This window comes from Corvus kubaryi, unplaced genomic scaffold, assembly GCF_017639235.1.
Source record: "Corvus kubaryi isolate FWS band 111438036 unplaced genomic scaffold, C.kubaryi_AGA036_p1.0 72, whole genome shotgun sequence".
Taxonomy (NCBI): domain Eukaryota; kingdom Metazoa; phylum Chordata; class Aves; order Passeriformes; family Corvidae; genus Corvus; species Corvus kubaryi.
This window is the reverse complement of record NW_024582060.1, coordinates 5563812-5586705: the sequence shown is the minus strand read 5'-3', so window position 1 is coordinate 5586705 and position 22894 is coordinate 5563812. Positions and strand designations below refer to the sequence as shown.

Below are 22894 nucleotides of genomic sequence, written 5' to 3'. Positions count from 1 at the left end.
TGAACTAGTCTTGTTCAGATAAGCCTATCTCTTACAAAAACTACAGTTTATAGTTTAAACTGTGAAATTGTGTGCGCGCGTGTGTGTGTTGTAATTATGGTGCCTGCTAACAATTTCATACTGCCACACTGCACATATGGCTTCCAAGCTAGCTTTATCTGAATCTTTGTGAATCTATTCTCCATGCTATTAAACTGAGCACATTCCACATCGTTCAAAAGTAATTACACTTTTGTCTAGAGTGTAGGAGACTGCTCTCCCCAAACAATGAAATTCTCATTATTAGAGCTGGCACAGTAAAGGCACTGGTGTTCACAACACTGTGCATTGTATCATCACAATAACTTATCCTAAGCTTGATGCTCAAAGGTACACTGGAAATTAAAATTTCTCTAAAACCACTGTGAGGGTTTGGTGTTTTTTTTTTTTTTTTTAATATGCATTCTTTAGCTCAGTATAATTAGAGTCCTATTTGACTTTTTAAAAAGCTATATGCATTCAGATTTCCATTCTCCTCGGAAGTTCTGAATAATAGCTAAGTGCTCCAGCCGCTTGTTGTTCTGATCCACTACCATTCATATGCTGACAACTCCAGACCAACAGGTGAAACGCAGGCCAGGATGGATGTGATAAGAGAATTCAAATGAAGCATTAAACAACCTTTTATTTCGGACAAGGGGAGGAAAAGCACAAAGCAATGTGTCGGTAAAGCTCTTTGACCTGTAGTACTGCTTTTCTTAATATTATTCCCAAGTTACACAGGAGTAACTTCATTCACCACAGAAACACAACTTCTTTTACTGCGAAGCAACAAAGCTACTGAACAGTGCACCAAAATATTTCCTATCATTTTAAAGTACTATTGAAAATGAATTCTAAATCCCACTAAAAGGGCAGGACAAATGTGGGCTACCAGTACAGTCACAGCCATCAGTGTGGAACAACTAGAGAGTGGCAAAATTATAGCTTACCCGTTTGACCTTTTGTTCAGTACTTTTTTTTTTTTTTCTTTTTTTTTTTTAAATCCCATCCAGCATTTCATTGATATTCTGTAGTTAAAAAGAATGGTCTGATTTAAACACACCATGCCTGTGGTATACTTCCATCAGTACTTTTAGCCTTGACATTTCTCATTTTCAGAAATTAGCACACAGACAACATTGGTGAGATCAGTGGTCTTGAGAGTTGCAAAAGCAGACAAATAGAACATAAAGGCAGGCAAACAGAAACAAATAAAATAAACCTTTGTAACTTAGATGAGCTAACAACTATTTGTGCTATCCAAATTCTGTAGCCTTAATAGGTTTCTTCAAAAGAGCTATTGACTGATACTGTAATCCTCAAGTGTTTCCCTGCAAAGCTTATGGCTTGCTATGAATGTCCTAAGGGGACTCTCGGATATATTCTAGGTCAAATCATTTGTCTTTTATTTTCTACTGAGCAGTTGCTTTAAGTCTGATACATTATTGTTTCTTTTCTTATCCGGAAAAGAGTTTTCCTACTTACAATAAGTATCTAGTTTCTTCTATCAAGAGAAAGACAGAGATAGAGTTACCCCTGCCTTGGTTGAGGCTGGTAGAGATCTCCAGAGGAGACCTAGCCCAATCCCCCTGTTCAAGCAAGGCCACTGAGAGTCAGCCAGGACCATGTCCAGATGACTTTTGAGTATCTCTAAGGAGGGAGACTCCACAGCCTCCCTGGGAAACCTGTTCCTATGCTCAGTCACCCTCACACAAAAGCATTTCCTGATGTTCACAGGGATCCTCCTGCATTTCAGTTGGTGTCCACTGCACTATCTTTTCTCTGGCTGCACTTCCAATATCCTCAGAAACACCCTGTTCACTTTGATGGGAAGATGGGCTTTGCAGATTTTTGCCAATTTTGATTATGTTTGAAGATGTCTTTATAGGAATTTTGCCCTCCTCTTACAAACATTTATCCAGAATTTTGAGCTGTCTCAAGCTGGTAGTTGTTAAAACTTCGTAAAGTGCAACAGGGTAAATTTTCAAAAGTGTTAAGTCAGGAAGTGTGAAGCTTCTGGAGCTTTATCAATAAAACTGTATCAGACCACACTCTGTGGTGCTGTGTGCAGGCCTGACTGTAGAACAAAAGAATGTCAATTCAAACAGTATAAAAATGTCCTCTGCAATGCTAAAAAGTGAATGCCCTTTGGAAATGATTTTTGTCACTGCTAAGCACAGGAATTGAAGTCATCTAAATGTTATCCAGTGATTTCCTTCTGATACCTACATACCACAACAGCAGAGGGTGCGATTATGTACATTTTACTCATTTAGACTGATCCCTTCTTTCTTCCTGGAGACACAGAGGCTACATCCTTTCTGATCCACCTGAGTCATGCTTTTTACAACACAGTCCTCACTAAAAGATATTGCCAAAGTGTTACATTCATACAGACTGGCAATATTCTTAAATATGTATGAAGACAAAACTAGTCCCTTACAACCCCCCAAACACTGTCTCGGGTAAGCCTGCAGTGCGTCACTGCTACAGCGAGACTATCTACAACACCCCACGATTCAGTATCTTGTACTGCAAAAAGACAGAACACTGTTTTGCCATTAAATACAGCCTTCATATCAGGAAGTTACACTAGATGATCAGCTAAACCTCTTGTTCTTAGAAACTATAAATGAACAAAGAAGTTAGTTAAAATTAGTTGAAGAGCAGTTAAGTGTTTCAGTGAGGTGTAGCTGAAATACTCCTGCTGGGCTCCTTAGAAAACAGTAAGATTTTATTTCATTAGCGTCTGATTCTACACTACTGGTGCCATCACACGTTTATCTATTGACTTAAATGTTGTCAGAAACAACTTATCTTCAAAACACTCTCTTAAAATAGGCCAAAGTATAGCAAAGCCCACACATTAGTTACATACCCTAATATTCCACTGGCTGGAACTGTTATATTAATGAATTTCATCTCCATAAAACGTAAGATAAAGGATGAGAAATAAACAAGCTCGGAAAAGATAATGATATTGTCTGCCCATGAGTAATTTCTCCAATGATGTTCTTTCTTCATATAAAGTTGCAATAACACAAACTAAAATTATGTATTCCAAACCACTGTCTGAGCTTAAGCACTAGCCCAAAAAAGGAAGGAAAACTGATCAGGATCAATGAGTTATTCTGTCTAGGAGAGCAGCTTCAGTGAATATCCAGTGACTTGGTCCTATGAGAAATAATAATCCCTAAGGCTTTTTACTTAGGGCTTGTTACATATGCATAATGAGCTGTAAGGGCTTAAATACCACTGTGGAGCTGTTGAAGGCTTTTATGAGAATACACTAGCACCTATTTTGCAATGCCTTTTTAAAAGCCTTCAAATATGCAGGTCTGTTTATTATCTTCACTTCTAGTGAAATTATTAGTGCCCTCGTCAAAGTGGGGGACTAACAAAAAAGTTACAGCCAATTTGTAAATAGGCAAGAGCCATGCAAGCGTGTTCACTACAGAGCTTTGTCGAGGTGCCTCAGTCCTGGGGTTCCAATACCTTTCCTTGCACCTGTCACCCTTTCTAAAAATATATCAGTATTCTATGTGAAGGGCCCAAACACAAAATAGTGACACTACAATACTAACAAGGAACATGGCATTGCTTTGTCTTCTTTTAGATACAGCCAGTTCTGGACTTCCCCCGGACTACTACATGTAATGAATTAAGTGCTCAGTGTCATTTGTAGAGAGGAAATTAACAAGTGAAAAAGTAGTACGTTGATTTAATTTCATAAGCACAGTAAACTTTATTGTAGGTATCTGTGATGTGAATTATACTTTAGACAAAAGTTTTTAAATCATCAAAATTCAAAGTTTATTCTTTTTTACCCTTTATGCAGACTTTCATGCTTTACTGTTGCACAAACTTGGCATTAGGGTGATATTTCAGACACCATGCCAAACGTGACTCTCACTTAGAGTGTTCCAAATCCATTTGCTGTTTGCTGAACACATACACTTCCAATTCACATCACTGCAGCTAACAAATTTTAGCACCCTAAATGCCATCAGGCAAAGGTGAGGAAAAGTCTGCACTGCAAGTGATTTAGCATTTGTAGTGGAGGGTAGAGGCAGCCCAGCTAGGTCAGAGCTTACACATTACTGTGGCGTGTTCTGTACGTGTAGCTCTGCATTGTACACTCCATAAAGTACAAATCTGGATGCCAAACTACTGCAGAGGCAGAATTCAAAGAATGGATGTAAGCACAATAGACCATAAGCAAACCTACCATTGTGTTGTGCTGAGAAGTGGGAGTCCTATGGCCACAGTTCTCTTGCGTCAGCAGAGAAACTGGCTGAAATTCCTCAGAGTGAGGCTTGTTGGGAAAACTCACATGCAAGGGAAGGTGAAAGGCTGGGAGCCCGTCACTCTCCTCTTCTCCCACTTTCTGTCTGCTTGTCACCATGGCTACCTCTCCATCTGCTTCCCCATACGGAGAGGCTGGTCGCTTGGAAGACATCCTGGAAGGAACAAAAGAGGAGAAAATAATGAAACCTCCAAATAAATCCTTAATGCCGTCATTGTGTGGTTAGGGGCCATTGTAACAGAAATGCCTTTTTTGTGCTGGCAGAGAGCAGGAAACCATCCAAATACCACTGCAAAGCATACACAATTGGGAACAATGGCCAAGCAGGTAGCAACAGAACAGTGGCTTGTTTGTTGTGAGAATAATACACTAATATAGCACTCTCTTGTATTCTGGCTTCTTAAACATGAAAATTCACCTAAGACTGCATAATGAAATGCAATTCCTTTAAAAAATCACCCATCTAGTTTTGCATTTGCAAGGGACTCTAAGAAGATAGAATGTCTCCCGATACAAGCTATTGTCAACTTAGCTTTTAAGGAATAATCATCTGCTTGTCATTATCAACCACAACTGATAAAAAAATAAAGTAAAATAAAATACAATACCATAAAAGAACTTGCTAGCAAGCCAAAATGTCTGTGTTTACAAAACTTCACCCATGTGAGCAACTGAGTGTTAAAGTCATGTTGCAAGGATCTTTCCAGGTTTGCAGATCTGGTATAGTTAAGCAATTAAACATTCGGACATTAATAATTTAAGCTTTTTGACAACATAAAGTCAGAGGTGTACTGACTGAATTAAGATCTGCTATCAAATCTATCTATATATCAAATTCTTCCTATCTATGGCCAGATCAGAAAAAAAACCGCACGAAAATGTAATTTACATCTCTAACTATATAATAAAGGATACACAAGGAAGATACATAGAGCACACATTGTAAAAACCACACAGAAATATTGACTTGAAGTTCCACCCTACACTGTGAATTTTTTGATACTGTCTGATAACACCAGTCTGATAGCTCATGTTTATCTTCAACTTTTAGAAAGACTGAAAGAAGCTTAAATCATGGGCAAATTCAGGTGTCATCCAAGCCAAGCACTACTGAAAATCTTACAGAACCCAAAATACTTCCAGCTTGGTCTCCAAAAAAGAGGGGTACAGTGAAGTGTTAAAATGCAGACAACTTCTGGGATTAATTACAGCAACATCGTTCATGAAAATCAGGGTATGCTCATGGATGGCATAACAGACCCCTGTGCTAAGCAGGGGCATCTGCAAGGAGTGGAATGAGGAGTGAGAACTCCTACAGGCACAGCCAAAAGAAGAAAAGAAAAATAGGGAAATGTTTCACAGGAAAAAAGAGAAGTTATGAACGAGGAAACTGAAGACTATTTGTACGCAAAAGTTAAAAGAAGGGGCTTAAGTAATAATGCTCCTCCTCATAAATCTCGTATTTATGATTCTAATTACCCCATTTTTATTTTCCACTTCACAGTTAAAGGAACTGCATTTCAAAAGCCCAGCAGCCTCTTGAACCGTGTGTGGGGCTGCTGTGAGGTGGAGCATGTCCATACGATTTGGCATATTGAGCACGGAATGGTTCTTAGCAGCAGTCAACTGGGTCTGAAAACAAACTGACTTTAAACAGCCCTTTGTTAGGACTTATTTTGCTTCTAATGATCTCATTTTGAGCCTTGCCTCCTGAGACAAGTTAGATTATATTAAAAAAAGAAAAAAAAGAAAAAAAAGAAAAGAAAAAAACAGAAGAACCAAGAACAAAAACTCAGACAAAAAATCCCTACCAGAACCCATACTCAGCTGCACATTGCCTGTTCTGAACACCACCTATTGCTGGTGCTTAGAGAAGCAATCTGTATTTTCTATTAATGTTTGACTTAGTCCAACAGACTAACACTTCATACATCCTACCTGAATTCTGTCTTCTAGGCTTTCCCACCTACGTGTCTGCAGCAAAGCATATGTACAAAGACAGAGATCACCAGATAGACTCTTACTGGCAGTTTTCTACTAGCCCACTGAATTCAGCATTTTACAGCTATGTTTGACATGACAGATCTCAAGCTTTTCTGCAGAAACCATACAACTCCCTTTTAAAGTTAATGTGAATTATTCATATTCTGCATTGTACTGCATCAAGATAGACATTTGCTATTGATTTTAAGTTTTTGGTTACTCATTTTAACACTATTTAATAGAAGCCTGGGTTTCTACAAATCTCTCTGAAAATCAGCACTAAGCAGTTGTCTCAATTTTGGCAAACAAAAAGGGAGGGACACAAGATCATTAGCCAATTATTCCACAGTAATTTTCTATACTTTAGAACATTTATATTTGATAAAATGACTGAATATACTGTAAACCATGTACGAAAGTCTCCACTGCAATTCACACTGACAACAAATCATAGAGAGAGGATGCCTTGCTTTGTATTGATGATTTGGATTACATATTATAGACTCAAACTGTGTCAAGAACTCCTACTGCTGTTAACCTAGAATAACACAGATTCTGTCACAAGGAAAGTTTGAATATCACACTGAAATAAAGCTCTTCTTTTAACTTTATATGTGAATACAGAGTTTCAGATCATCATCTTCTGCTTGTCACTTTTCCTAACAGGCATGAAATAATTTTCTGCAGAGAATTTGTATGAACAGACAAGGAAGATAATAGAGGTGTCCACCTCCACGCACTTGCAATAACAGAGATTATTTTGCTTTTGATCTAAAATGAAAACCTATAGGTTGGATTGTAGGCCAAACTAAAGTGATAGTAGAAAAGGTAGAAGAAACTTTTCCCTTTGTCTCTAAAAGATCCAGTTTAAATTACAAGCCATGCGCCCATCACCATCCTAGAAGACTAACAAATCACTCAAATGGCTAAGGCAGCAAAGTTGAGGCTTTAATCAGCATTAGTCTTCCAAGGACACTCACAGAACTGAATACACAAACCTGGACAGCTCAGACATCAAACACATCTTGTTTTCAGGCAGCTCTGTCCATAGCCAACCTGAGTCAAAACAGAAATCAGTTTCACAGAAATTTCTTACTCCTTATGAACATCTGGAAAATTTCCACAAGAAAAGGGAAGATTTAAATAAATAAATGAATAGATCCATACCTACTTTTGGAAACGTCTTCCAAAAGAATAGTAACCGAGACACTGTCAAAGCCTACAGTAGCAAAGGATCAAATCTCTGAGGGGTTGTTGAGTAGAAAAATGATACAAGAAAAAGTCACCTATAAATTTCTTTCATTATTTCTACAGTTTTGTTGGTCCATTTCACAAATTTGAAATGCTCCCACATCATGCATCCTCTAATTCTCTTCTTTTCATGTATCTTCATTATCCTACTGATCTAATATCATGTCTTAACAGATTCCATATCTAAGATGCAAGTAGAGTTCCCACCACAAACAATAAGGAGACGGAAACAGGGAAATTCTGAGTAACAACATTATCTGAAACCGAGCTCTTTTAAACAGATCTAGATCTAACGAAGTACTGGAATTATCCCATCTCAACAAAGGATTGCAAACATCCTGGATCTACCCTCAGTGATAACACAACAGTTTACAGCTCACATGACTTCAAGATCTTTTTCTCAAATTTAAACTCAGAAGGGTTTTCAATTACATCACTCTGAAAGAAGATTTACAATGGAAGAGGAAACATCAGCTTATGGATAGGATTAAAAAAAAAACCCAAAACCCTAAGATGTAACTCAGAAAAGCAGCAATACAGCGGAACAGATTTCAAACGTAAAAGGGTGTCACTGCAGATGAAATCTGTTGCAACTTAATTGTTTCAAGAAGAATTGCATTTTGCAATGTCATTAATCATTTCTACTGAATAAAAATAGGTAGGTGGTAATTTTTTAGAGAACCTAAATCTCCAAAGTTCTGATGCACTGGGACACAGGCGGTACCCAGGCCATTCCACAGACACACTGGAATTATGAAATGTATCCCTATATTTATGTATCCCATGTATCAATGGTTCAGATGGAACCAAAGATTTAGTTCTGATGATGAATTCAAATTTGATACTGTTTCCTGTAAAAATATCTGTTTGCAGAAAGGCTTCCTAATATGCAGAAATTGCAGTTCAAAACAAAACAAAACAAAACATGCTTTTTGTTAAATTTTCATTAAATAAATGCTTTTCCTGGTAGCAAGAATGTTTTCTTCAGGGAAGTAAAAACCTCACTGTTCTAACACACTGTTATCCAACAAATATTTTATGTGATTCATATTACAACAGTTTCTCCAAGTATTTCTTTACTGCTCTTCAATTTATAACAGATTCTTTGTGGGGTTAAATTGATACCCTGTGTCTACTGATCTCAGAGATTTTGCATTGACTTCAGCACGGCTTGATTTTCCCACTGGAGCAAGTAAAAGCTTGCATCCACATGAATTGTTTCCTCATGCCATCTACACATATTGGTTCCATCCAAATACTTTCAGGGTACTAAATATGACTATTTTGCTTGTTTGTTTTTTCCCTCGAATTCAGTGTCTCACAAAAGTGATCTTTCCATGATCTTTCCACAGCTATTTTTTTTTTATTATTATTACTATTTTTAACAGTACCTCACTTAAGTGTCCCCCACTACATCTCCATTTGTTCACTGGTTTCAGTTCATTTCATACATGATTGTACTCCCAAAATAAATCTGAAGTGGTATTCAGTACTCAAGGAGATAGTGCCCTCTAGCACACAACCTGCATCTTTCCCAATTTGATTGTTCATGCCATAAAATTTCATAAATTTTATGTCATAAAACCCTAATCTTGTTACATTAAGCAAAATACCTCAGAAACATTTCAGATACCTACAAAAGCTTTTGGAGAAGGGGCTTATCCATGTCTTCAAAAGTGACAAACACAGATGTGTCAGGAGAAAAAGATATGAGGCCATAAATCTTAACTTGTTGGAAGTTAATTAAGGGATTCATCAATCATTACACAGCTCACCCCATACACATGCAGGCAAAATCCCGTCAGCCGCCACAACCCACAGCAATCTACAGGTTAAAAACTCCCACAGTCCCACTGTTCTTACTATTTATAAATGACTTTGTATAATCTAGCATTAAGACCTGTAATTATAAAACAGCATTAAAACAGGCTTGCAAAGTTATGGATAATTATAGTTGGTACACTTTTTAAAGAAATAAAAAGCTTTTCCATTCAAACACAGGCTTTGCCTCTTTGACAGCTCCAAGTCCACAGGATGTAGAAAGATGATTTAAATTTTATGTCAAAATTCTGACTGTGCAAGACTCTTTTTTTCTCTTATCAAGAGAGGCATTGTTGTTTTCTCACCATAACCAGGCGTGACAGCGCCTGACTGGAGTCGCACAGCCAGTTTCTGAATCGGCATGAAAACATTCACCTCTGGAGTTCCTCTGGCAGCTAGAAACCAAGTCTTTCTCATGGATAGACTTTAAATCATATGTCAGCGATGGGAACAGGGTATGAGGACAAGAGGAGCATATCAGCAACAGTGTGGAGGGTCAGCCCACTACCAACAGCACCAGATCTGCTCCTGAACACAGCCTGAGTCCAAATCAAATACTAAGTGCTAAACTGGTCCAAAAACTCCAGTGGGATTCAATCTGCAGGGATATTTACCTCTAATTACAGTACTTGTTGGAAAGCCGCAGTCTGCTTTTCCGCAGGAAATAATTATGATTACAGACAGCAGCACTACTACATGCATCTAATGTATAAGCGTACACACGCACACATATAGATGCATAAACACAAGCTTATCCAAAATGTCAGCAATGCATCTGCCTCATCCCTGACCACATTCAGTGCTAATAAAACAGTTCTTCTTCCCAGGTTTACTGAAACTATGATCTCTCCTTACACACAGCCCAGGCAAGAGGTGACAGTTAACACTAACAACGGTTTCCATTCTGTTTTGGCCCCGAAGTAATTAATTATTTATGTACACTGAATAACTAGTACCTTTAAAAAAACCAACTCTATTCATTTTGACAAGATTGCTTGTGTAATAAGGTATTACTCAACATGAGTAAGGGTGGCAAACTCCTACACACTGTCCCACTGGGAGCTGCAAGCCTGACTTGTTTCTACACATACCACTAAAAACAGACTTCATTTGGCAATATCTTTGAGTCATTTACAGCCTGGTTTGGAATTCTTCACTGAAGTAATTCTACAATTAAAAAAAAAAAAAAAGAAAAAAGAAGCAAAACTCTCTAATCTGCTAAGCAGTAAAAACTGTGCATGAAACGTGCTCTCATCTGTCACTCACACTGAGGTGGAATAATCTGTTAATTATTACTTTCTAAGATCATATCAATCAGCCATCTTTTAAAATGCACATATGCTACAAGTAAGTTGTGTTATTCAAAAGCGGTTTTGGTGAACAAGTCAACTTTGTTAACACAAACCAAGATCACTACAGCATAACCTACGTAGTATTTCTGTGCAGTTGTCTATAGAGCTGCCACAAGTAATCCTATGGTTAGGGGCACCCAATAATTTCCATTTCACCTGGCCCACCTTCTCCCTTTGGCTTTCCAGATTTCCTCTCTGTATGGGGTAACTTTAACAATTTTTGATAGTCCTCCAGTTTAGAGGATTCTGAATATAAAATAGGAAGGGAATATGTTATCCTCAGTCCGTTTTAAAGTATAGTGTAGTATCAGCAGCCTGGCTAACAAACCTGATATTCCACATACTGTGGAAATTGTTTTTTGAGAAAAGCTACTGCTCCAAATTCCAGCAGTAAATGGTTTCAATTCGACAAGATTTGAAACTCTCAAATAATAAAGTTGCTATATGTGTCCTTCAAGAAAATATTAACAAAACCCTTTTCTAATTAGAAAAATGAAAAAAAAATCCCACCACTTTCTAAAAATTCTATGCCATCAACTAAAATTTTATCATCTTCATTTTCTTGCACTTCCAAGGAATTTTTGCATGAAAAACCACTGTAAAATCAAGTCTAGTAAAAATCTGTTGTCAAAAACAGTTCACGTTGAAAATTACCAACATGTGTTACACAAAGTTTTTCACTGACTTTTTGAAGCAGGTAACTTGGAAAGACTGTGCATGACCAAGTTTTAAGTGAAATACTGTAGCCTGAAACAAACCAGCATTCAACCAAAACAGAATTTGGAAGGTAATGAAGGAACTCCTATCTACTATATTCTATTACTGTAATGAATATTACCTAATTCTTTCATAGACCTCACACAGACTTTGGGTCTTACTGGCGTGTGTTATGCAGGAACATTTAGCAATTCACCCAGAGACACACATTCAAAATCAGCTGTAGCATGATAACCTGTGTTCTCATAATTTTTGTTTGGTACCTGTCAAGTTCATCAGTCTTTTGTTTTTCACTCATCTGTATATCAAAGAGTCTAAAATCTAATAAGAAGTTTATAAACCTGAAACTACAGGGTAAGATTTTAGTTGCTGAAAAGCATGTTTCTAAGAGATCAAACTTCAAAATCTGTGAGTTTTGAGAACTTAAAATCAGAAGAGGCACGTAGTGATAACGCAGTTATGGCACAGGCAACACACAACTGCGGTGGTGCAGTGTCAAAGACGATAAGCATCTATCAGCACAAACTCTGAAACAGCAGGATGCAGTCATTGTTGATGTTTCAAGTAAACTGAGCCTGATCACTGGCTTCTTTCATGCAAAAGACTCTGCTTGGATGATTTTGAATTAAATCCACAAGCTCATTTATTTTCCAGTGCATCCTCAAATTAACTCTGGCTTCCTTTCCTTCCACCCCCCAACCTTTCAGAAATGTACCTCCCCCCACCCTTCAGCTCCTCATACGTCTTGCTTTTTTATTTTTTATTTATTATACTTTCTATTATTATTTAAAATTTGCCCTCATACTCCACAAAAATAGCAGAGTTTTGCTTTTATTTTCATGTAAAGTTTTAGGAACTGCTCACTGCTAAAAGCACTATCTCAATCACTGTGACCATTAGGTAATCATCACTCTTCTGCTTGCTGAACTACAAAGAGGATCTAGTAAAATAATTAGAGATTTCAGGCCTTGAGATTTCACTGTACAAACTAATACTTGAAAATGGCAGAAAAGTCATCAGCCCTTCTCCAGACTGAGTGGGAGAGCTGCGCTGCATGGGGAATCCATACATCACACACAGAGGTGCACACGTAATTCCCACTGACACTGAGTGAAATAAGGCAAGGAGTTGAAACGGCTTTAAAATTATGACAATTATGACTGATTTATTACAAAGAAATTTGAGGAAGCATGGGCTCATTTTGAAAAATAAGTTAATATTAGAACTTTTGCATTTTGGGAGCTTATTCTTGGTCATTCGCAGTATTTGTCTAATCAAGCTGACATATTTTTCTTCAAGCATTGTTAAATGATTAATTACTTTCAATAGAATCAACATTAATAATAAGAGTTCTCTCCCAAAAGATGCACAGATTTTAATCTGAGGAGCCATTATTTTGACTGAGATCTTGCTAGAATGTGACACAGCTTTTCCCACTCTTCCATCACGCCACTGTCTGATGTGAGTGCCAAACAAACAGCCATTCAGCTTCAAGCCCCCTCTCCTTTCCCCTTTATTGAAATTTAAAACTCAACAAATGGTATTTTAAGTATTTTCTAAGCAACGTTTCCTCTGCAGAGTTTGTGGGTAATCACAAACAAACCAGAAACAAGGAAATTTTTAAAAGTTCCTTTTTTTCCCCACTTCACTCTCGATTTCCCTACTGTTAAGTTCAAAATAATAACTTTACATTGCATGTGTGTTTCCTTTCTATAAATGTGCATATAATTGCACTTATGAAATAATTCTCAAGGTGCTCACCAGTGTTTACACATCTGAATTTGCAGTATCATTCCACCATTATTATATAAACTCCTGCTCCAACCACCACTTGCATGCACATTTTCACTATGTCTACCACTTTGTAAAACAAATGCAAAACCCCATTTTTTTTTTGCAAAAGAAATGCAAAAAAAAGCACACATAAACACATTCATCCACATGTGTCCTGTATGCTTCCTGGCAAAACTGATCATGCCAGTAAAGTAGATAACCACTGATAGCATGAACTTGCATCACTGAATAATTGGGCCTCTAAATAAGTTTAGTGGGAGCAGAAGTGAGGCCTCAGAGAACCCACATGTGCCTTTAAGAACTGCAGACACAGTGAAATTGGTTTTGCATCTGTGTGTGTGGTGAGGAGGGGTATGAAAAAATATACTTAAAGCACAGCAATGTCTCTAATGGATGTAAATATTTTCTTTCCAACAGGTAAATCCCAGCTGCTCAGAATTTTTTTTTTTTTTTTTTTTTTTTTTTTTTTTTTTTTTTTGTTCACATTCATGTGCGTGCTCCTCCCTTTTTGGAGGGTTTATACATGACAGGTGCATTCTTGGCCCAGGAACAAGTAATCCTTGAGACCCCAAGAAAGAAAAATCAGACTGAACTTGAAGATAAAATCACAGGGAATAAATACATTATTGCTTTTCCATTATGCTAAACAAACACCACAAAAAAATTTCAAACATTTATAATGTATAAGCAATTTGAGGTAGGATTTTCAAAGCTGAAAAGAGATTGTTCCAAAGCCCAGATGTTGCCTTTCACAAACTAGTGAAAATTGCTGCCTCGGAAAATTACTCTGAAATACCAATAGAGTAAAACAAAAATTGTTTAAATAAAAATAATTTTACTCAGGCGTTCTGATATGCCAAGAGAGAAAACGAACTTTTTTCAAGTGTTCAGTTTTGCATTCATATCTCCTACTTCAGAAGATCCACAGTCGTGCCATCTCTGGCCGAACAAATGAGGGCTAGAACAGGAAATATTTATGGTATGATGTGAGGGCTTCCACCTCGCTAACTGTGCACACTGTACTGTGAAGTCTTCTTCAGTTATCTTGTGACTGTTGTATTCTTTTCCCAGTTTTTATTACACAGAAAAGTGTAAGAATTAAAAATCTACATTAAAAAAATGGGTGGTGCAATCACACATCTATTCACTCACGGTAGTGTTGTGCAAGTCCCTTTCACATCTGTAATTTTTTCTTATTTCTGAACATCCATGTTCCATTTCCAACACTACTGGACACTTTTCAGAACTTGCTTGCACATGCTAACACTCTTCCTCATGTAGGTAAATGGATTGACTTCAGCTGCCTGAAAGCTGATTTTTAGTTTTGATTCTAAGATATACCTGTCACATTGCAAGAGAAAAGAACAATCATAGCCAGCTGATAATTACCCAGCTTAACAAACTAACTCTAGACACTGCTGGAGCTGCTAGGTAAGAAAAATACAGCTCGTAGTCACGTAACACACGTATATCCTTGCACAAATAAATGCATATTGGCATGCAAGGTGAAAACAAATCAACAAATAGGAAAATGGGAGACCATTCTGAACAGAACACCTTAAGAATCATAAACTGCCTCAAATTTTCCTTAAGAAAGGCTGCGGTGGCAGGCACAGAAGCACCATTGCAAAAAGAGGTCTACTTTAAAAAGCCTTGGAAGCTGTGGAGTGGGGTAGAGAGGAGAAAAACCCTGGAAGGAATATCCTTCCCTCCAAGGGAACTAGGAGGATGCCATTCACCCTTCCATAGGTGCTCTGTCTACCTTCACATCTGTAGTTCAGCAGCGGTGCCCGTCCAGCTCCACAAAGCCCCAGCTGTATAAACCAGCGCTGTCAAAGGACACAGCTCAAGGGTGGATAAAACAGGGAGGGGTGTCTAACATGCTGACCACTGACTGAGCTTGCAAGGATAAAGAAGCCTTGATGGAGAGAAGTAATCATCCATTGTGTTTGTTTATTTTACCTCCTCCACCACATACTGGAACCTTTTTTGTTTTTTCCATTACCAAAACCATCCCCCACTGAGAGACCTTTGTGATCTAAAAGGGGCAGAGCCCCTCTTTCTTAACAGTGGCAAATTTATGTAAGAAGATTCATTCAAACACATCTTCAAATAAACATTTGCCTCTTCCCCTACCTCACACTCTCCACACACTGCTTTCAAACACACTTAAAAATCACCATTAAAATGCTCTTGCCTACTACTGCTTTTACTAAGACATACTAAAACAATTTAGCAGTCTAAGGCACATATTGCCATGGAAGTCCAACTTCAGATGAGAGCGACAGTCCTCTGAAAAAAATAAATATATATTACAGTAAAGTAAACCTGGCTGCTATTGCCATAACAAGTGGTATAATAGCTTTCTTGAAAAGACTATTTCTTTCAAAAACCCTCTCCCTGCTGGAGATACACTTAATTATATTATAAGTGAACCATGGCATACCTGCTGCAACCAAAGTAATTGACTGGGAATAAGTAGAGTCACAATAAACTAAGCCATGGAGAAAAATCATGGATTCATTAGCCCCATATATTAACAAACACCTCTGTACCACCAGCTAATGATAAGTTACATTTTCAAGGTTAACACCCTCAACTGGATATAAAACACAACAGGAAAGGTCCACTATCCCATTTTTTACTTTAAAACAGTAGTAAATAGATTTTGATTTGGGGAAGTGGTCACCTGGCAAGCTCTAGAGCCATTTGAATGAAAACTAGGAGAAAGGATTGACTAAAATACATCAGAGAAATTTATTTCTTAAGTATAGCAATGGCCTTTGGCATTGATGATTGCCAAAGAAGCACAAACACTGAAACTATGACCAGATTGGTTACTCCTGAATGCCCTCTCTGCCTCAGGATGGACAATGAAACCAGGACTCAACATTAAGAATTCAGAAGACAGCAACTTCCCATGTGATCCCACGATTTATTGAATCTTTCTGGCTCCCAGTTTTTCTATTTTTACATAAGAGATAAGAAAGTTTAACTGTCTTTATAAAATGCTCTGCAAGCTCACATTTTCCTTTTTTAAAAGGAAACATTCTATTGGTGATTGCTGTTTGCATTACTTACTTGTATCATTAATTTACCCAGTGGGTTTGTGTGTACTGACACTTAAGTGATGACAAAAATTAAGTTCTCTCATCAGCTACTGCATTTTGCAACTGCAAAACTAAGTTTTACAGAATCACAGACTATTCTAAATTGGAATGGACCCACAAGGTTCATTGAGTCCAACTCTTCAGGAAGTTCCTACATGGAGTCCTGCCAACAGACTGTAATAATGTTGGTTTTTTTTCTTTTACCTAATGACTATATTTACATAATAATCTATTCAACCCTCTTTTCTGGGCAGTGATAATTAAAACAAAACAACCCAACAAAAAAACCCCCAAAATCTAAATAAACAGCATTTAGCAGGAGAATGTCACTGAATCCTTTTCACTACTGTCCAGTTTCACTGGCTGGCCTTTTTAGCAGTCTGTAAACCCCTCCTTTGTAAAAGAGCTCATCAGATGTGCAAAGATTTTTACCTTTCTCCTCTATCCTCTCTCATCCTCCATCTCCATCCTTGTTTTAGAGGGGATGATCAGAAGGTGCAGCTGTTACCAGGCCTTTACAATCCTAGCCCCTGACTTCCCTCTACCTCCTTCCCGCCCCACATTATAGATACAAAGCACAAGCCAGATTTTAAAAGATATTAAAAGTGCCAAAAACATAGTTTGCCTTGCTGTTAAGAGAATTTCAAATATGCTTCAAATATTAAGATACCTATAGACTTCTGAAAATCTGACTGGGAGCCCATCAATGTCTCCAAGCACCTTCATAACTCTATAAAACTCATCTTACTCCTCTTCTTTTTTGTACACAATTTATTAGCGAACATTCCATACTTGCACTACCCTTTTCATCATCCTTAAAAGCACTTACAAATACTAATTACTCTTCACATATCCCTTCTCCTGTGAAGTAAATAAAGATTATTATGCCCTCTGAAGTAAATACATACTACTAACTCCTTTTTGCAGTCTGAGGAAATACAGAAGGGGATTTTAAGTGGTCTGCACACCCCAAAGTAAAGAGGAGCTACTGAAGCACGGACTAAGATACAGAAGTTCTCCATCCCATGCTCAGACTATGACAGTCTAAATCTCACCCCTCTATTTGCAAATGATACTCTTAGCCCAATTGTTCCTGTCTGCTGGCTGATGATCAAATATTTAATGCATGCCATAAAATGAAAATATGAACTCTATAGCAGTGCCTCTTATTTGTCATGCCCCATTACTTAGACAGGGTGGTAACATGTGCTCACATGACGATTTTCAATTTTATTATAGTCTCTATTTGCTCACTCACTTAAGATGTTTAAAGAAGAGTTGTATGGATTATCAGACAGTCTGAAAAGTTCAGTTCAGAGCTCTTCAAACATATTCATTTTCATCTTATTAGCACAAGTAAAGTAAAAGCCTTAGACAGGTAATTTACCATCCAGTTTATCCAAAGGGACTTCTAAAGAAAAAGTCAACCTTTGTAAATTGTTGGTGATAATCTCCAAATTGATCATTAATTATCAGCTGCTACTAAGCGTTTCTTCCATCAGCGGCACTGTGAAAATAATGCATTTCTCAGAAAATCTACCACTGTTGTCACTGCCACCTGTGTAATCAGCCCTTATTAAAGCCAGCAAAGTTCCACGGCAGGCAGTTGCCTTGCTAAGCAAATTCTGTCCAGCCACTGCATTTTCCAGGCAGCTTAAAAATTAGTTACCCACCAAAAAGAAAGCATTTGTTATTAATATTATATTTTACATTCTCTACCTTCCCAGGTATAGTAGCAGCTACAATTAATTTAAACCCATTCAACTCTGCTTAATAAAGAACACATTGTTTTGTACTGCCAAACTCAAGCTGACATACACAAACTTCATCCTTCCCTTTGCAGTTTTATGGTTTTCTTCTACTGCAAGTCAATGCTTACAATCAAACAGTAAACATTTAAAAAAATCATTCCAGACTTTTTGTTTGTGAAACTGAACTCAGGAAGAGACCAAATGTTTACCACCTCAGGTCCACGTCACACAGAATCAGAGCAGGACCTTTTTGTACAAGAGTTTGCATGTCAAAATCCAATTCAGCCTGATGCAAATATTCTGACAACTGTTCTCCAGAATTGCTGAGTATATACACTAAACACAGTTTTCAGAATTTTGGGAAATACTGTGACCAGTGTACAACATCTGACATTCTCACAGCTCCTACTTTAATCCCCTTTAATGGATAGTCACAGCTAACTTTACTGCAGCAACCATGGATGTCACAGACCTCTCACCTTAAGTGGGATCAAACACACTTGACAACCACACTTTAAAAACAACCGGGATCCCAAAGAGGACTGCAATAAACTGCAAGTCTGACAACCATTTAATCGTGTATTGTCATATCACAGTTAAAAGGAAGCAAAGAATTAATACTAGAGGGAAGATATAGGCAGGTAATGAAATTTTTTAGAAATACAGTATCTGCAAATAATATCCAGAAAAGGCTGTATGATTACAAAGCCCATCAGTGTATTTTAGCTTGAAAATGGTCTACAGGTAAAAATACCCTAAAAGAGGTGAAATGCCACCACCATGGTTGTATGTATAACACAGCAGCAGCTGAAGCCTTTTACACTTGAGAATGGCAGTTCCAGCAGCACTGCAATGTATTTCTCTGGTTTTGTAAAAATTGAAATGAAGGCTTTAATAATTCTGTATCTGTGCAACCACAACATCTTGGAAACACACACACACACACACACACACACACAGAGTAAAAGAATTTTGTTCACATTTAAAAGGACTGACTGCTCACTGGGTTCATGACCTCTGTCCATTGGCAACAACTCCACACTGAGTCCTGATAATTCCAAAGGCAATGGGATTACAGTCATAAAGACAGAAAAACGCAACAGTACCACAGCTGGAAGAAGAACCATCCCTCAAAGACAGTTTTGCTCAGATACTCTAAAATTCAAGTAATTTAGATGTACAGTTGCAGCACAGGAGCTTTTAAATAATATATATAAGATTTCTAGTTCAAATGGCAGGAAGCCTGAAATGGAATAGAATCTTACAGAGAGATGAGACACAAATCTGGTAAAAAAGAAGGGAATAGACTTGCATTTTTATCAGTGAGATGGTGCCAGTGAATGGGCTGCTGCTCTTGCAGGAGCTTGAGCTATAAATACTTTAATCTTGAGCAAAGAAAACAAGGAAATCCATCCAAACCATTAAGGTGTGCTTCTGCTCTGGACAGGGGGAACGTCAAATGGCACCACCTCACTAAGCAGTCCTGAGCACTGGATACACTGAGAGTCATGTGAGTCAGAGAACTGCCTGATTGACATATCCTGGGCTAAACTTGTAGGACTGAAAATAAAAAAAACAAACCCACACTCACAAGTGCAAGTAAAACACAGTTTAAGGAGAGAAAATAAATCCTGTGATGTGATTTATAGATAATTCTTTTCAGGAGAACTACACCAAGACTCTCAATGTATGCTTAATGTTGGAAACAAGATTTGTCATCAGTAAACAATTTAATAACCCAGTTACATGAGCAGTAACAATTCCTGGGCTGGTAATGAACAATATGATATCAAAGTTGTCATCTCTTAAACAGAATCTTGGTTGATTTTCTGTACATGAGTAGTCCTGATTAATTCAATTGTGCCCTCATCATGTTTAGTGTCTGTCTAGATACAGGAGAAGAGAGTCTTGCAAAGGTCTCTCTGAGGATTGAGTGAGCTTTGAAATTCTAACTTGGGCCACGCTATATGAAACAGAATCCAGCTTACTTGCCAGGAAGCAATAAAAGAGAATTCGGTGAGCCTGCTCATGTGAATACATCTCAGCAGAATCAGGGCCCACTCGAGCCACTAGGGAGGAGAAACTTAAATAAAGCATTTCAGTATAACCATTCTTTCAGCAGTTCGTAGTCTGTATTAGTAGCTAACATCTGAGGAAAGGAAAGGTTTGCTGCTTGGCAATAGTGTGGTGTTAATGTAACACAATCTGTTAAATGAAAAAGAAAATTAATTCCAATTTGGTGTCTTCACATTTCACACTCCAGAGACTCTCATGGACTGAATGAAAGACAAGAAGAGGAAGAGAAAATTTAGTGATTTTTTCAAAAATGAATTGTCTACTTCTTTGCATTTCACCTAATTAAGTCAAGAGGCAATCTGAGGGAAAAATAAGAAAGGTTTCTTATTTTTCTAGGTATTTCTCACCATGTGGCATAAGAAATGTCTGCCTCTGTCCATCTTTCACTGCCTACTCCCCCTCTTCCCCTTGTCCTCTCCAGAATTCAACTGTTTAGCTTTACTTCATCCTCACAGCAAGGAATGGATTAAGCAGAATTACTTACTGCTATGCCAATTAGGGATGAATTAATTACAATTTTGCCTCCTGTCCCTCTAAGGTTGCAAGTTTGTATTCCAAGCCCAACCTGAATGTAGTGAAGAGCTGCAAACATTCAAGAGTCTGCAGAAACCAACTTTTCCTCCTGCCCTATTCAAGCCTCTCGCCGCACTGGGGTGACATAATATGAGTTCTTCCCTCCAGACAAAAGCACTGCTTAGCTGTTGTACTCCTTGGTACTCCAATTCCCAGGACTGTAAAGGGGGGGCGGTAATGATACCTATTTTTCAGCAGCATTGTGCAAGTTAATCCCTTAATATTTGTAAAGCACCTTGAGGCCGAAGCACACAGGGCACAACAGAAGCACAAAGCGTTACCATCCCCATAATAAACTGGGGCATGTTCCAGTTACACTGTTCGTAGCGAAGTCTCCCTGGACGTCCATTTGGGACACTTTTGGTTTCTGGAGTTACAGGCATGCACTGTCCAAACCAAAGAACTGGAAAGCTACACAAGACCTTTTTTCCTCAGCAGCCCATTTTTGCCTTATTTATTTTTTTCTGAAGAAATACTTCGCCATACCACCCACCACCCACATTCACTTCCAGGCTAATTATACTTTGAAAGACAACCAGCATAAAGATGATTATAGCTTACAGAGTCAAGGGAAGGCCTAGTCAAATAAACAGGATAATTTCCCTTGGTCTCTCACTTTTTTCCAGTTGGTGATGAATCTCAAAACCTGTACAGCCATACACCTTAAAAAGACTAAAACAATCTTTGTTTCCCTTTTTTCCTTCTTTTTTGCTACCCCTATATACTTCCAGCAGCACCCTCCCCAACCTATAAATTGCCAACCAAATCTTCCTCTTCACCCTGGTTACAGAACAAAATGAAGCAATTCTGAATGACCCACTGCCATGACTTAAAAAAACGCAAAAGAATTAAAAACAATCCAAGAACAAGAGCCAAGGGCCCAGTATCTTGTCACCATCCATTTCAAATGCAAAAAGTGGGACAGAAAGCAGGTAGCTGTATCTCTCATGCAAGGGCACCCATGTAAGCCGTCCCATCCCATCCCCATTTCCCTCCTGTGTCATTCCTTCTTCCGTTCCCTTTTCACTCTGCAACAAGACCATGGATGTTCTAAGGACAAGCATTTCATAGCTCAAGGCCAGGTTGGATGGGGCCCTGAGCAACCAGATCAAGCAGGTGGCATCCCTGTCTTTCAAAGTGGAGTTGGAACGAGATGATCTTTTAGGTCCCTTTCAACCCAAACCATTCTATGATTCTGTGACAGTGAGGCCAAATGACCTCAGAGTTAAAAGCTCCTTCTAACTTTAGCACCTTCTGAAGCACTGGAGAAGGATGCCTAAACCTGCAAAGATCTCAGCATTTCCAGCTGCCACTGATTCTAACAGAAACTCTGGGCATTTAATTTTGAGCTTTACAACATCAGGAAAAGAAGTTACTAATCTCTCCTTTTTCATTAATCTGTGGTGAGTTTCTACAAATCCACACCTTGTAAGTCTAACCGTTCTGCTTTGCTAGTCTGGTATTACCTATCGCATTATAAAAGAACATTCCTGTACAAACAGAACATGAACCCAAATATCACTTTCTTCACAGAATAAATTTCATGCTGCACATTTGGTCAAATCCCTACACAAAGTAGAAAAGGAGGCACCCAGAAAAAGTACCCCACTGACTTGATTATAACATATTTAGACATTTTCTTTTATATAATTGTTCTGAGATTGTGGTTTTTCTAACACACCATAAAGTGCCACTATTTACCTAAAGGAAAATATTTTAGTTCAGTTCTCTGCCGTTATTTATTCTAGTCCATTTTTTCACATCTATATAGCTTATATCATTATTGACACAGCTATATGAGTAATAACATGTATCATGCCTCTTTCTGTACACAACTCATATAAAGAAGAATAGGGTAGTTCAGCCAAATGACTAATTATCAAGGGTATATTTTCAAAAAACAGAAATCAATTGCACATCACAGTCACTGGCTGTGGTCATTCATTACATCTCTGCTGTAGATCCTGCTCTGCTTTATAGGAGACATGTCATTACCAAGAGGCAGTAAAAAAATACTGTAGAAGTTTCAGCTCTCTGAATGATAAATATGTTAGTCTTTTGCAATGTACAATAAAAAGATGAAAAAAATCACACAAAATAAAGGAAGATGGAGCAAACCACAGTGCTGATTTGCTGGTT

The 22894-nt window shown here is 37.9% G+C and overlaps 1 protein-coding gene across 19 annotated transcripts in view; it reads right to left on the bottom strand.

Moving 5' to 3' along the window:
* Positions 1-22894, bottom strand: part of SOX5 (SRY-box transcription factor 5) — a 609758-nt gene that overhangs the window by 241362 nt on the left and 345502 nt on the right. For 17 of the 19 annotated variants that reach the window (XM_042050099.1, XM_042050094.1, XM_042050095.1 and 14 more), the window contains one exon: positions 4250-4481. In XM_042050099.1, the coding sequence (XP_041906033.1) occupies positions 4250-4480 (231 nt within the window). In that variant the 5' untranslated portion in view covers position 4481. The remainder of the gene's footprint in view (positions 1-4249; positions 4482-22894) is intronic. The other 2 variants (XM_042050106.1, XM_042050109.1) reach the window with 1 other exon arrangement.